Genomic DNA, 15513 nt, shown 5'->3' with positions numbered 1-15513 from the left:
TCTGGAGGTGGCACTTGGGGACACAGGGTGGGGATGGCTCGGGGCACTGGTGGTGCTGGGGGGTGGTTGGACTCGGATCTGTGAAGTCTCTGATGATTCTGTCATGCCCAGCCCACCCAGAGTGCCCACCTGTGCCTCGGTGTGAGCAAAGCAGTGTCGGGCACTGGGAAGGGGCTGCCCCGTGCCGTGGCACAGCCCAACATCTGCCCTGGCACAGCCCAACGTTGCCCTGGAGCAGTTTTCCCAACAGCTGGCACACGCTTCTCCCTTTGCAAACTCTCAGCTAAATAACTGATGTGCAGATGCAATTCTTTCATAGCTGACTTTCTCCAAGGCTGTCAGTGATGCTGCACAAACCAGCCTGGTCCAAAACACCTCCATCCTCCTCCTGCTGAGAGAAAATCCCTGGTTAAATCTCATTACCTGGTCCAAAATATGTTCCATCCTCCTGAGGAGAGAAAATCCATGGTCAAACCTCAGCCCCTGGTCCAAAACACCTCCATCCTCCTCCTGAGGAGAGAAAATCCCTGGTCCAACCTCACCCCCTGGTCCAAAACACCTCCTTCCTTCTGCTGAAAACAGAAAATCCCTGGTCCATCCTTACCCCCTGGTCTAAAACACCTCCATCCTCCTCCTGAGGAGAGAAAGTCCCTGGTCCAACCTCATTCCCTGGTCCAAAATATGCTCCATCCTCCTGAGGAGAGAAAATCCCTGGTCAGACTTCACCCCCTTGTCCAAAACACCTCCATCCTCCTCTTGAGAGAAAATTCCTGGTCCAACCTCAGCCCCTGGTCCAAAATATGCTCCATCCTTCTCCTGAGGAGAGAAAATCCCTGGTCCAGCCTCATCCCCTGGTCTAAAACACCTCCATCCTCCTCCTGAGGAGAGAAAATCCCTGGTCAGACCTCACCCCCTCATCCAAAATATGCTGCATCCTCCTGCTGAGGAGAGAAAATCCCTGGTCCAACCTCACCCCCTGGTCCAAAACACCCCCATCCTCCTCCTGAGGAGAGAAAATCTCTGGTCAGACCTTACCCCTGGTCCAAAATACGCTCCATCCTCCTGCTGAGGACAGAAAGTCCCTGGTCCAAAATATGCTCCATCCTCCTGAGGAGAGAAAATCCCTGGTCAGACCTCACCCCTTTGTCCAAAACACCTCCATCCTGCTCCTGAGAGAAAATTCCTGGTCCAACCTCACCCCCTCATCCAAAACACCTCCATCCTCCTCCTGAGGAGAGAAAATCCCTGGTCCAACCTCACTCCCTGGTCCAAAACACCTCCATTCTCCTCCTGCTGAGAAAAACTCCTTGGTCAGACTCACCCCTGGTCCTTCTCAGCAGCAAAGAACAGGTTTTGTTCTCTGAGCAGCCCTGCAAGCTCCCCACCACCATGACAAGCCAAAATAACCCCATTTTCAGCTTCTCAAACAAGCTTTTCAGCTGCCAGGAGTGGCAGGGAAGTGTCCCCTCCACACAGCTCTGCAGCACAAAACTACCCACTTCTTTTTATTAGGAGAAGAGCATTAATCTCAATTGGGGGCTATTGATCTGTGCATTTTATCACACTCTCTCCCATTATCATCTATGACAAACTGGACTCTTTGAGTTATATTATCAATTTAGAGGGGGGAGAAGTGGGAGGTGTATTTGATTTAATTCCTGAAACATCTTCCAAGCTTCCTCTTATTCGAATTCCACTTTGTTTGAGCTTTAGGAAAAAAAAAAAAAGGATCTTTCAATAGCCATTAACAGAGATAAATTCTCTCTCTGTTCAATAACTTTATAATTTAGTTCCTACACTAAAAATTAATAGAGCCCCAACTCCTGAGGATCTCAGGGACTGGAGCTGCCCACACAGATGTGTTTCTGCTCCAATGAACCCTTTACCTGCAGTCCCTGTGTACCCTCCACTCAGGTTCATTTCAATCAGACTCATTTTCTATTAAATTTTCAAGAATAGGACACAAAATGAGAGAATTTCTATAGACCAGCAATTTTTCTAAAATGTCTCTTTTCATTTACAAGGCTATGGGGAAAACCAACTCAATTTGCCAAATTTGCATAAATATTACGTAGATTTTCCAGGCTAATCAGAACCTTAATCCCCCGTTCTGATTCGTGTAATCAAACTTGAAGGGGTTTTATATCTTAAGAAGTACAACACATCAAGCACATGGGGCTTTTTGGGACAGGTTTGGTTTCCCCAGGCTTCTTTAAAATCTGTATTTAATCAGAAATTTTCATTCCAAAGACACCATTTGAAACAAACAGTTAATATTTATTTTATCATCCTGCAGATTATTTTGCTGTGAGAGCCCAATGTCACCAAAATCTAATTTTATATTTTTGTCCCCAGTGCTGGGAGGTAAGAACACAATCTATAATTTTTTAATATATATTAAAAGATATTCTTAAAATTTCTGCATTTGACTGCCCCAAAAGAAACCCCTTTTAAAAAGTTTCTGCCCCAGGAAGTTTCAGGATTGCAGAAACCCACATTAAAAATTAACTCAGCTGATTTTCCCCACTAAACCCAACTGGTGTCACCAGCAAAGGAACACCCAGAGACTCCCTATTCATAACCAGTCCCTGTCTCCACAATGCAACAACATTCCAAGGCTGCACAGGAATTTTATACTCTTGAATTGCAAAAGGCTGGGGAGAAAGTTTGGAATGAATAATGTGGGATTTTTCTAAGCATTTTGCCTGAATTTTCCCCTTTCCTCCCCCTTTTTCCCCCCTTTTTTCCCCCTTTTTGGTGGTCCCAGCTCAGTCAGTTCTGCATTCCAGCTCCCTCCTGCCAAGGCTGTTTAACAGCTTTTATCCCTATTTTCCTGTCTCTGGGTTGTGTTCCCCCCTTTTTCTCTCCTCTGGTCCCTGCTGTTGGATGTTTGGGATGTTCCCCATTCCAGCAGCTGCTTTTCCAGCCCTTCCCTCTTTGGGCCACTCCAGGCTTGGCTTGGGGCCAGCTCTGCACCTTCCTATTTATAATTCCAATCACTGTGTCTCCACCACGACACTCAAAGCCTGCACGGGAATGATCCTCCTGAATTTCAGGAGGCTGGGGAGGCTGAGGAAGGGGATAAATGGCCTTTTATTTGAGAGGGGAGATGCTGAGCAGCATCCCGAGGGTGGCCACTCGCAGTGTGTTGCTGCTCTCTGCTGCTTCCCGGAGCACAGGGCGGAGCGGGAGGGGCCCAGGCAAGCCCCGGGAATGGTTTTATCCAGGGAAAAAGCAGCGAGGCAGGAAAATCATTAGGTTGGGATCTCGCAGGAGCATCAGGAGTGCTCTGGGGAAATGGAGCTGTGGGTTGCAGGATAATTTGCAGGGCTCTCAGAAAGGAAGGAAAGGAGTTATTGTGTGTTTAATTCCCACTCAGAGTTGCCCAACACGGGGCATTTTAGGTCAGTTGGTTAAAACTTGGTTGTAATAATGCCAAGGGCATGGGGTCGATCCCCACTGACTTAAGAGTTGGACTCAATGATCCCCTCTCAAATAAAAGGCCATTTATCCCCTTCCTCAGCCTCCCCAGCCTCCTGAAATTCAGGAGGATCATTCCCGTGCTCAGCCTCCCGAAATTCAGGAGGATCATTCCCGTGCTCGGCCTCCCCAGCCTCCTGAAATTCAGGAGGATCATTCCCGTGCTCAGCCTCCCAAAATTCAGGAGGATCATTCCCATGGGGTCGATCCCCACTGACTTAAGAGTTGGACTCAATGATCCCCTCTCAAATAAAATGCAATTTATCCCCTTCCTCAGCCTCCCCAGCCTCCCGAAATTCAGGAGGATCATTCCCGTGCTCGGCCTCCCCAGCCTCCTGAAATTCAGGAGGATCATTCCCATGGGGTTGATCCCCACTGACTTAAGAGTTGGACTCAATGATCCCCTCTCAAATACAACGCAATTTATCCCCTTCCTCAGACTCTCCAGCCTCCCGAAATTCAGGAAGATCATTCCCATGGGGTCGATCCCCACTGACTTAAGAGTTGGACTCAATGATCCCCTCTCAAATAAAATGCAATTTATCCCCTTCCTCGGCCTCCCCAGCCTCCCGAAATTCAGGAGAATCATTCCCGTGCTCAGCCTCCCGAAATTCAGGAGGATCATTCCCGTGCTCGGCCTCCCCAGCCTCCTGAAATTCAGGAGGATCATTCCCATGGGGTTGATCCCCACTGACTTAAGAGTTGGACTCAATGATCCCCTCTCAAATACAACGCAATTTATCCCCTTCCTCAGACTCTCCAGCCTCCCGAAATTCAGGAAGATCATTCCCATGGGGTCGATCCCCACTGACTTAAGAGTTGGACTCAATGATCCCCTCTCAAATAAAATGCAATTTATCCCCTTCCTCGGCCTCTCCAGCCTCCCGAAATTCAGGAGGATCATTCCCGTGCTCGGCCTCCCCAGCCTCCTGAAATGCAGGAGGATCATTCCCGTGCTCAGCCTCCCCAGCCTCCTGAAATTCAGGAGGATCATTCCCGTGCTCAGCCTCCCAAAATTCAGGAGGATCATTCCCATGGGGTCGATCCCCACTGACTTAAGAGTTGGACTCAATGATCCCCTCTCAAATAAAATGCCATTTATCCCCTTCCTCAGCCTCTCCAGCCTCCTGAAATTCAGGAGGATCATTCCCGTGCAGGCTTTGAGTGTCGTGGTGGAGACACAGTGATTGGAATTATAAATAGGAAGGTGCAGAGCTGGCCCCAAGCCAAGCCTGGAGTGGCCCAAAGAGGGAAGGGCTGGAAAAGCAGCTGCTGGAATGGGGAACACCCCAAACATCCAACTCAGAATAGTCTGGGATTTTCTCTTTGCCACAAACAGCAAAAAATGAAGGGTTGAGTCCCAGAACTCCAACAAGAGAAGAGGGAGGAGAGAAAGAGCTGATTGCCCTGGTCATGTTGTGGACTATTCCAGGATGAGGATCCAGGAGGTTTTCCTTGTGTTCTGTAGGGATGTGGAGCTCAGGGTCAGGAGGGAACAGGCTGAGCTGGGGGGAAAAGCCCTGTCAGGAGTCACCACCAGCATCAGGACCCCAAACTGGATTCCTCTGGTGCTGCACTCAGACCTTGGCTAAAAGGGCAGCAGGAATGGGAAGGATGCTGAGCATGGAGGGAGAGTCCCACAATTCCATTGCAGCTCCTGCTCTGGGAATTGGACCTCAGTGCTGCTGGAATCTGCCCAGCTATGCCACAGGAATAACCTGGATTTCCTGTGGAACAGAGTCCAAGAGTTAACACTGAACTGTTAAAATGTATTCCCAGTATGTGTCACATGGAATTCAGGGTATAAAACACTCCAGGAATGAGGATCTAAACAGCAGCCCTTGGTTCACTAAACCCAATTTATCAGCTCTGCTTCCTCCCTGTACCAGTTTCTAGGCAGGAATTAAAAATAACAAAGGACAAAGCTGTTCATTTCCTAGAAAAAATGGCACCTGATCATTGTTTTAGGAATAAATATATTTATATATATATATATATATATATATGTCCTGTCTTTTTAAAGAGGTATTAATACCTAACTTTGTGTTGATAAAATAACACATCAGGGTGAAATCCCCCCTTTTTTTCCCTTCCCTTCCACAGCTCAGAGAGCAGCAAACTGCATTCCCTCAGGCTGCTGAGAAAGTAGGTCAGCAGTGTCCAGGCTCTCCAAACGTGTCCCTCCCTCCAAAGCATCTCCCAGCACAAGCACCACCTTCATCAACACATGGAGACACTGAGATTACTTAAAACTGCCATTAAAACTTCCACCAAACTGCCTTCCCACCAGCCCTTCCAGTCCCTTGGCTGTTCCTCTGGAATGTGATGCAAAGGGCTGTTTGTGAGCCAAAATCAGGAAATAATTCAGGTTATTTCCAGTTCTCAGGGAGCAGGATTTGGCCTCAAATAGATCTTTTAAAGCTCTTCCTCCCACCAAACTCATCTTACCCCAAAACAAAGGTAAGCTTGATTCAGGCTGAGTCAGTCAATGTTTAGTTCTTGCTTAAATGATGAAGATAAATGGAAATCAAGCAGATTCCAGGATATAAAGCACCATGAGAAGGTAACTCAGGAGCTGGACTGAGCCACAGGGGCCGTGGGTGGTTCAGGCTGGTCTGTCCCCCCTCAGCTCCAGGGGCTGCATAATTGTTGCCCTGTCAGCCTATAAATTCTTGAGTAACAACAAAATTATTGTGATTTTTCCTGCTAAATAATTCATCTCCCAGAAAGCAATAGATGAGCAGGCCCATGAATCACTGGGCAGGTACAGGCACATCTCGTGGCATTTCTTCTTGCAGCAACAAAACCAGCTTTGGCTTTGTAGTATTTCATTATCTTGTCCAAAAATCAGGTGTTCTGTAAGAGAGTTCTGGTCTGAAATCTGCATTTCAAACTTGGGGAAGTTTCCCTGGTCCAACTTTCTGTCTGCAGGATTGGCTTTAATCATGTTTCCATTAGGATTATTAAAAGTAATAAATTGGGTTTCTAATGAACTGGAACAGGGCTCATAAACTGTGCTTAAAGTGAGGTAATTGCTTTAAAAATCACTCCAAAGTCGTGTATTTTGCTTTTTAAAAGACTTAAATGCAAACCCAACATCGTATTCTTTTCTGGAAATGAATATTTTACATAAACTTGGGATGTATCAGTGAGGATTTTTATCCTACATCCCCTGCTGCAAAGCTGGAGTTGCCACTTTCTGAGGTGTGTTCAAACTGAAAAATACAGCCCCAAAAGTGGAATATGACACCTCTTTGCAGAAACAGGGAAAGAAATCAAGACAAGCCTCAGATTTATTAACTTCCTTCTCTGCAGTGAACATGAATAAGGAGCTACAGCAAAAGGCAATTTAAATTAAATGGCCAAAGTAAATAATATATGAAGCAAATTCTCCTTTGATTCAGGCCAGGTTGCTCTAAAGCAGAGGCCTGAGGGCAGTAAGGCATTTAGAAACACCTCAATTGTATTCAATAATCATGGACATCAGGGAGATCTGTAATTGTGGTTTGCAAAGAGATTTAGGTCAACACACGGGGTAAGGTGAGGACAGATCCAACTTCTGCTCAGGCCCATGGAGGGTCAGGTGGCTCCAGGTGTCCCTGGAGGCTGAGAAGTGATTTGGGAGATAATAAGAGAGCACTAATCATGAACACTTGGGAACATCAATCCTTACTAGTTTTTAAATCAAATATTAATTTACAATGGAAAAAAAAAAAGAACTTCATGTGGCAGCTGCATCCACCTGAAGGTTTAGCAACTGTGACATCAACCAGTGATAAAAGGAGTGATGTTATGCCTAAAAATGCTCAAGTGCAATGAGCTGCCTGGCCCCTGTTTGCATTCCCAGTCACAAAACTTGTGTGAACCAACCAAAGCCACCCATGTGGTACCACCACGAAGAGGAGACACCACCAGAGAAGGTGTTTCTTGGGTAACTCTCATTAGAGCTGCAGAGTCTCTGCTGAAACATTTATCAAACACACAAAAAGGTCTAAAAGTGAAATATAGCAATTAAGACCTGGCCTTTATTGACTGAGGGGCTGAAGTCATTTCTCAGAGCAAACCTCAGCTTTAATAAGTGTAAGTAGTCCCAGCTCCTGCCTTGGCTCAGTCATTAGCATGGAATTGAAGCAGAAGAAGGAGCCCTGTGTTGATTACCACCTTCTCTCTGAGAGGCAATTAAGGGCCTCAATCATCACAACAAGATTTGATTGTGCAGCCTTTATTGGCCATTGATCTGCCAGCAGAGCAGTTCCAGTTTCCATGCCCTGCCAGCAGCCCAGCCGAGCTGGGACACCCGAGCCCCCTGACCTGGCCAGGTGGGACACGAGAGCTCGGGCAGGGTCAGGTGCCCCCCACGGGCATTATTGTTTCAAGAGGTGCCACAAGAAGGAGCCACCCGATCCTCGGGGTTCAGACTAAGGTTTCATCTCTCTCAGGTAGTTAAGGGAGGTGAAACAAAGCCCTCTGCCTTTTTAACATCAGCTCTCCCTCATTTAAACATCAGCCTTGAATACAGCAAAGATAATTAAGGCTTACAAGATGAGCTGCACTTTAATCCAAGTGAAAGAGCAAACCTGTAAGGAGTCAGAAGGGTCAGTCTGGGGATCAGTTATTCCCTCAAGAGGTACAGAAATATTTGAGACAGGGTGCTATGAATCCTCTTGGGCCCCAGTGTTTCCATCCTGTGTTATAAAAACAGACACTAAGAAGGAGGAATTTAGAGCAAAAAGAGAGTGAAAGGCAGATAAAGTGTTTCACCTTTGAGGAAAAGCAAGTGGGTTTTATTCACTCTTGGAAATCATTATAACTCCAGTGTTCTCCCTTTTAACCAGCCTATTTTCTCTCTGAAACACTGTGAGAGTTCCCACCCAAGCCTTAATGAAAGCAATAAATGATATTATATTTGCACTCTGCCCTCAGACATCTTCCAGTTCATCCTTTAGCAGAATCAACTTCATAAGAGCAAGAGGTCTATTGATTTTCATGTAATACAAGAAAATATTACATTTGCTTAATTGTTACACAGTGAGATCATTGAACAAGAAATCAGGGCCCTATTTAATGCTGTGAGCAGCACAGAATTGCAGGGATCAATAGGGTAGTTTGTCAGAGATGCTCTCCAAGGAGCCTGGCCCATCACTGTGTGCCTGTTGCCTGCAGTTATTGAGAACCTGGGAAGCCAAGTCAGCAGTGCCCATTATCAGAAATCAAACAAGCTGCAGTGAGAGGAGGGGCAGCTCCAAGGAAGGGCTGTATTTATAGTCTGGTAATTAAAAACCATTTTATCAAGGCTGTGTTGAGCCCAAAGCTTTACAGCCCTGTATTGATGAGCTCCCTGGCAATGAATGAGCAGGATTTGCCTTTAAACTCATGAGCTGCACCTTTTCCCAGGGAAAATCACCCCCAGAAAGGGGCTCACAGCAATTTTTATTATTAATGAGGGTTCTTGTAATCCCATCCCCTCCTCTTTGAGACACATTTAACTTGTGTGAGGAACATCCCCCAAAATGACCCAGTGCAAGCACTTCCCTGATTGAAGCCTTGAGGGTGCTCTGAGCAGAGCCAGGTGTTGCTTCACTCAGTGGGAAACACTTCCATGGGCTGGAATTAAGTTAAAAAGTATTTAAATGACACCAGACTTCAGTCATAGCTGGATAATCATTTATGGAGGAGCTGAGATTACCCCCCAAAACCACCACCTGCCCATTTTATATTTATTTTCCTACTTAGGAGAACTGGATTGACCAACTGACATCCCAGACATGGGATTTGGAACCAGCACCAAGATTTGCTGGCACTGAAGCCAAGCACCAGTCATGGGTCCTGTCATTTGAACTCAATGCCCAATAATTCCATATTTCCACTATCCCAACAGCTCCCCAGAAGTTTCCTCTTAAGCCAAGCACCAGTCATGGATCCTGTTGTTTGAACTCAATGCCCAATAATTCCATATTTCCACTATCCCAACAGCTCCCCAGAAGTTTCCTCTTTGCCCAGGTTTCCAACTGAAGTCCCTCTGTCATTGTAAGTGCTCAGTTACAACTGGAGAAATCAGTTATTCAAAAAAGGAGCTCAGCATTCCTCTCATTCCCCTGAATTAATTACAAATATCAGCAATTTGTAGATTAGCACAGGGGACTAAACCTTCTAGATCACTTAAGTTTTGTTACTTCCCTATAAAGCAAACAATTAAAAATAATAACATGTCTGGAGCTCAAGAACAGCAAAGGGTAAATGGAGCAAACAATTAAAAATAACATATCTGGAGCTCAAGAACAGCAAAGGATAAATGGAGCAAACAATTAAAAATAACAACATATCTGGAGCTCAAGAACAGCAAAGGATAAATGGAGCAAACAATTAAAAATAACAACATTATCTGGAGCTCAAGAACAGCAAAAGATACAAGGATAAAATGTATTTTAGATGTTTTATTTAAGGTTCATTTGGAGAAATGTGACACAGCCATTCTGAACTTCTTAGGGTGGTGTTTTGTTCCAAAGGCTCTTCCAGGTGGTTGTGAACAGTCAGTGCCAGAAATTCCTTCAGAATTGTTGCCACTGTGACAATTAGAGCATCATGAACCATTTAGGCAGAGCAAACCTGAGCAGCTCCATCTCTCCAGACACACCCCAAACATGTCAGTGTTTTCACAGTTTCTTTGCCCACTGGCTACAGATGAATTCTGCAAGTTGGTAAATGTACCTCTTTAAACTATCACAAGTTTATTCAGCAGTACCAGTCACTGACTTCCAGAAATACCCTTAGAAATATTAATTCTTCTCTCAAAAGTTTTACTTTTTCAGCTTTACTGACCTCTGAAAATTAAACCTCTCATGACCAAGAAGTCCAGGCAGCTCCTGCACCAGCACACAGAGTATGAGAATGCACTGGAAGAAAATACCAGTTTCTTGAGGTGTTTTTAGTCAGAGGGAGCAGATTTTTGCAGCAGGAACACAGAACCCACCCAGGACAGGGAGTGGAGGGCCTGGGCTCAGTACATGGCCCCTTCCTCTTCTTTATTTAGAAAATAAATAGTGACTGGGCCATGGCTGGTGTGAACAGTCTCTGTGACTCTGGCAAAGAACCAGGAGCCAATTCCATACAGTAAAGTTGGGATGCCTGAGGAAAGACAAGAACATGTTACACACACAGCAAGGCAGGGGGAATTAACTGCAAAGGAATAAGAAAGGAGGACTCCAAAATGAAAGGAGAGGAAAAACAGTCCTGCAAAAGCTGCTTTGGAAATAGTTTGCCTTTCCTCAAATGCAGCTCTCAGTACATTAAACCCTCCCTGGGTATCAGGCACAGGAAGCAGCCTGGGAAAAGCAGGAATTGATAGAAAATGGGAGGAGAATGATGTGAAATAAGTGAACCAGGGTCATGTACACAGCCTGGTTTCTACCAATTCCATATAGAAACATAGATATAGAAACATAGATAAATATAAATATATATATACACATATATATATCAACACAGATAAATATATATACACATATATATATCAACACAGATAAATATATATATACACACACATATATAAACATAGATATATATAAATATATATTTAAACCCATATAAATATATAAAGATAGATGGATTAGATGGATGGATTAGATGGATAGACAGACAGACAGAGAGATAGATAGATAGAGTGATAGATAGATAGATAGATAGATAGATAGATAGAGTGATAGATAGATAGATAGATAGATAGATAGATAGATAGATAGAGAGATAGATAGATAGATAGATAGATAGATAGATAGATAGAAAGAAACACTAAACACAAACTCCCTGGCCATCCCCAGTTCTCAGGGTTAGAATCACAGAATGGATTGGGTTGGAAAAGACCTCCGAGATCATCAAGTCCAACCCTTGGTCCAACTCCAGTCCCTTTACCAGATCATGGCACTCAGTGCCACGGCCAAGCTCAGCTGAAAAACCTCCAGGGATGGGGAATCCACCCCCTCTCTGGGCAGCCCATTCCAATCCCTGAGCACTCTCTCTGGAAAGGATTTTTTTCTGCTCTCCAACTTCCATTTCCCCTGGCAGAGCTTGAGCCCATCGTGCCCCCTTGTCCTATTGCTGAGTGCCTGGGAGAAGAGACCAACCCCCACCTGGCCAGAACTTCCCTTCAGGCAGTTCCAGACAGTGCTGAGGTCACCTCTGAGCCTCCTCTTCTCCAGGCTAAACACCCCCAGCTCCCTCAGCCTCTCCCCACAGCACTTGTGCTCCAGTCCCTTCTCCAGCCTCGTTGCTCTTCTCACTTGGCTTGGAAGAAACCTCTGAGATCATCAAATCCAACCCTTGATCCAACCCCACTGGGATCAGTCTGGCACTCTGTGCCCTGGGCTGGTGATCACAGTGGGGTTGGATCAAGACCTGGTGGATTCTCTGTCCCTGGAGGTGTTTCAGAGGACACTCAGTGCCACATCCAGTCCCTTCTCCAGCCTCGTTGCTCTTCTCTGGCCCCGCTCCAGCCCCTCAATCTCTTTCCTCAACTGAGGGGCCCAGAACTGAACACAACACTCAAGGTGTGGCCTCCCCAAGGCAGAGTCCAGGGGAAGGGTCACTGCCCTGGGCCTGCTGGCCACGCTAGTTTGGATCCAGGCCAGGATCCCCTTGGCCTTCTTGGCCACCTGGGCACACTGGTGGCTCCTGTTGAGTTTCTTGTCCCTCAGTCCCCCCAGGTCCCTCTGCCTGTCCCTCTCCAGCCACTCTGTGCCCAGCCTGGAGCGCTGCAGGGCTTGGGGTGGCCAAAGGGCAGGACCTGCACTTGGCCTTGTTGAACTTCATCCCAATGGAATCAGCCCCATCTCTCCAGTCTCTCCAGACCCCTCTGCAGAGCCCTCCTGCCTTCCAGCAGCTCGACACTCCCTCCCAGCTTGGTGTCATCAGCAAAGTTGCTGCTCATGGACTGGATCCCCTCCCTCCCTTAGTCCACAGATCAGAGCAGAGACAGGATGGAAAACAGGCAGCAAGTTCACAGATCAACAAGAAGCTGCTCTGGGGCAAATCAGCTCCAACCCCAACAGAACTGCAATGGGCAGGAAGGTTTTTATATAAAAAATGATGGATTTATATAAAAAGGATGTATTTTAACTCTGCCAAGCTTCCCCATAAACAGACAATGTTTATTTATTATAAAGGGGGAAATGGAGATGGGTTTAGGCTGTGAGTGCAGGAAGGTTCAGAAACACCAAATTTAACATGCTTCAAGTTACCCAAGTGTTCAGCAACATCCTGGGGGAGAGGAGGGGACTTTTTAATCGTGTTTTCTCATAATTTGCATATGAAATATGCAGGATAGTTGTGAGAAAGATGAAAAGTCTGACTAGATGGAAGGAAAAAGTGAAGTTGCTCCTAAGAAATCAGTCCCTGTGATTGTACTTTGTCACTGGGTCAGTCTGGAAGGATCAGAAAATCAGGATTAGCAGACAGGTTTGGGAAAAAAGTCACTGAAGACTTTTGAAGGAGATTTTTAAACATTAAATATGAAAACAACAAAGTTCTGAAACGTTGTGCCACTGTCACTGCCAGCACTTATTTATAAGTGTTGTATTCACAGCCAAAGTTTTGAATGAATCTATTCCAAAACTTATTTACACTTATTTTTATAACAATGATGAAGTGCTGGTAGAGCATTTTATTGTAAGGATTGATATTCCAGCAGCACAAAACTTACTTGTACTTATTTTTATAATAATGTTGAAGTGCTGGGAGAACATTTCATTGTAAGGATTGATATTTCAGCAGCACAAAACTTACTTGTACCTATTTTTATAATAATGCTGAAGTGCTGGTAGAGCATTTTATTGTAAGGATTGATATTTCAGCAGCACAAAATTTAGTTGTACTTATTTCTATAATAATGCTGAAGGGCTGGTAGAGCCTTTTCAGTGTAAGGATTTACATTCCAGCAGCACAAAACTTCCTTGTATCTATTTTTATAATAGTGCTGAAGGGCTGGTAGAGCATTTTTATCATAAGGATTTATATTCCAGCAGCACAAAACTTACTTGTATCTATTTTTGTAATAATGAGAAGAGCTGGTAGAGCCTTTTCAGTGCCAGGATTGACATTCCAGAGGCACTCGAGGCTCAAAGCTGACCCTGCCAGCCTGGAGGAGGCAGCGCTGGGTGAAGTTTCCCTCCAGCCGATGTTGGTGTGTCGGCTCCGGGAACAGAACGGCACCCACAGTGCCAGCCCCAAAGCTCTCCATGCCAGGGGCACGAGCCATTCCAGCCCCGAGAGCCTTCGGGGTGTCCCTCTCAGGAGTGGGCAGAGAAACACGAACCGCCCAGACCCTCCGAGAATGGGCTGGAAGCGCTGCCTGAGCCGGGGGCACTGCCCGGAACGGACCGCACCGGGACAGGCACGGCGGGGACAGGGACACCGGGACAGGGACACGGGGACAGGCACGGCGGGACAGGCACGGCGGGGACAGGGACACCGGGACAGGCACGGCGGGGACAGCGACACCGGGACAGGCACGGCGGGACAGGCACGGCGGGGACAGGGACACCGGGACAGGCACGGCGGGACAGGGACACCGGGACAGGGACACCGGGACAGGCACGGCGGGGACAGGGACACCGGGACAGGCACGGCGGGACAGGGACACCGGGACAGGCACGGCGGGACAGGGACACCGGGACAGGCACGGCGGGGACAGGGACACCGGGACAGCCACGGCGGGGACAGGGACACCGGGACAGGGACGGCGGGGACAGCGACACCGGGACAGGCACGGCGGGGACAGCGACACCGGGACAGGCACGGCGGGGACAGGCACAACCGGGACAGGCACGGCGGGGACAGGGACACCGGGACAGGCACGGCGGGGACAGGCACGGCGGGGACAGCGACACCGGGACAGGGACACGGGGACAGGCACGGCGGGGACAGGGACACCGGGACAGGCACGGCGGGACAGGCACGGCGGGGACAGGGACACCGGGACAGGCACGGCGGGACAGGCACAACCGGGACAGGCACGGCGGGGACAGGCACGGCGGGACAGGGACACGGGGACAGGGACACCGGGACAGGCACGGCGGACACAGGACAGGGAGAGAAGGGGACAGGGACAAGGAGAGGGAGAGAGGAACAGGGAGAGGGGGAGAGACAAGGAGAGGGGAGACATGGAGAGAAGGGACAGGGAGAGGGAGAGAGGAGGGGACAGGGAGAAATGGGACAGGAAGAAGGGGGACAGGAAGAAGTGGGACAGGAGAAGGGGAAACAGGGAGAAGAGGGACAAGGAAAGGAGGAGAAAGGGACAGTGGGACAGGGAGAGCGGGAGGGACAAGGAAAGTGGGGACAGTGGGACAAGGAGGGCAAAGGGACAAGTAGAAGAGCACAAGGAGAAGGGGCAGGAACAGTGAAAAAGGCGGACGGGACAGGGAGGGGCGAGACTGAGGAAGGAAGGAAGTGAGGGAGGGAGAGGGGGAAGAACAAGGGAGAGACGGGGAAGGAGCGGGGCGAAGGAGGGACAGCGGTGGGGCCGGGGGGGCGGACACCGACTGGGCCGAACAAGGACGGCGGGGGACAAGGAGAGGGAGAAGCAGAGGGCGCAGGGCCAGGCGCGGGGCCGGCGCTCGGCACTCACCCGCGTTGAGCACCTTGAGCGCGGTGAAGGCCGCGTTGAGGCCGCGCAGGTCCCGCGGGGCCGCCCGCGAACAGTGGTACTTGATGAAGGGGAAGCAGCCGGTGCGCAGCACCAGGTAGTTGGCTCCGTCCACCGCCCAGTTGAAGTGCGAGAGCCCGAACTGGTCGTTGCGCACCGCGCTGTACTTGACGCAGAAGGAGGTCCAGTGGGGCAGGCGGCGCTGCCGAAGGTGCGCGCTCAGAACCTCCGAGGCCGCGGGACGGGCCCGGCTCCGCCATCGCCACCATCGCCACAGCGACCCGGGCAGCGCCCGCATCGCGGCGCGCATGCGCCAAACGGCGCGGCATGGAACGGAACGGCACGGGCAGGGCACGGGGCGGGGAGGGCACGGCACGGCCTGGCACGGCACGGGGTGG

General features: G+C 48.4%; 1 protein-coding gene across 2 annotated transcripts; it reads right to left on the bottom strand.

Moving 5' to 3' along the window:
* Window positions 1-8253: 8253 nt before the first annotated feature.
* Window positions 8254-15513, bottom strand: C13H15orf61 (chromosome 13 C15orf61 homolog). Of its 2 annotated transcripts, XR_011698968.1 has the most exons (3): window positions 15098-15513; window positions 10300-10605; window positions 8254-10043 (listed from the first exon to the last, which is right to left on the bottom strand). XR_011698968.1 is itself a non-coding variant. In XM_071568732.1 (2 exons), exons 1-2 carry the CDS (start codon window positions 15423-15425, stop codon window positions 10478-10480), a joined length of 456 nt encoding a protein of 151 aa, XP_071424833.1. In that variant the 5' UTR covers window positions 15426-15513; the 3' UTR covers window positions 8254-10477. The 2 variants fall into 2 exon arrangements, 1 of the variants encoding a protein (XP_071424833.1); XM_071568732.1 differs by having other exon boundaries at window positions 8254-10605.

This window comes from Pithys albifrons, chromosome 13, assembly GCF_047495875.1.
Source record: "Pithys albifrons albifrons isolate INPA30051 chromosome 13, PitAlb_v1, whole genome shotgun sequence".
Lineage (NCBI taxonomy): Eukaryota > Metazoa > Chordata > Aves > Passeriformes > Thamnophilidae > Pithys > Pithys albifrons.
This window is presented reverse-complemented; position numbering and strand designations above follow the sequence as displayed.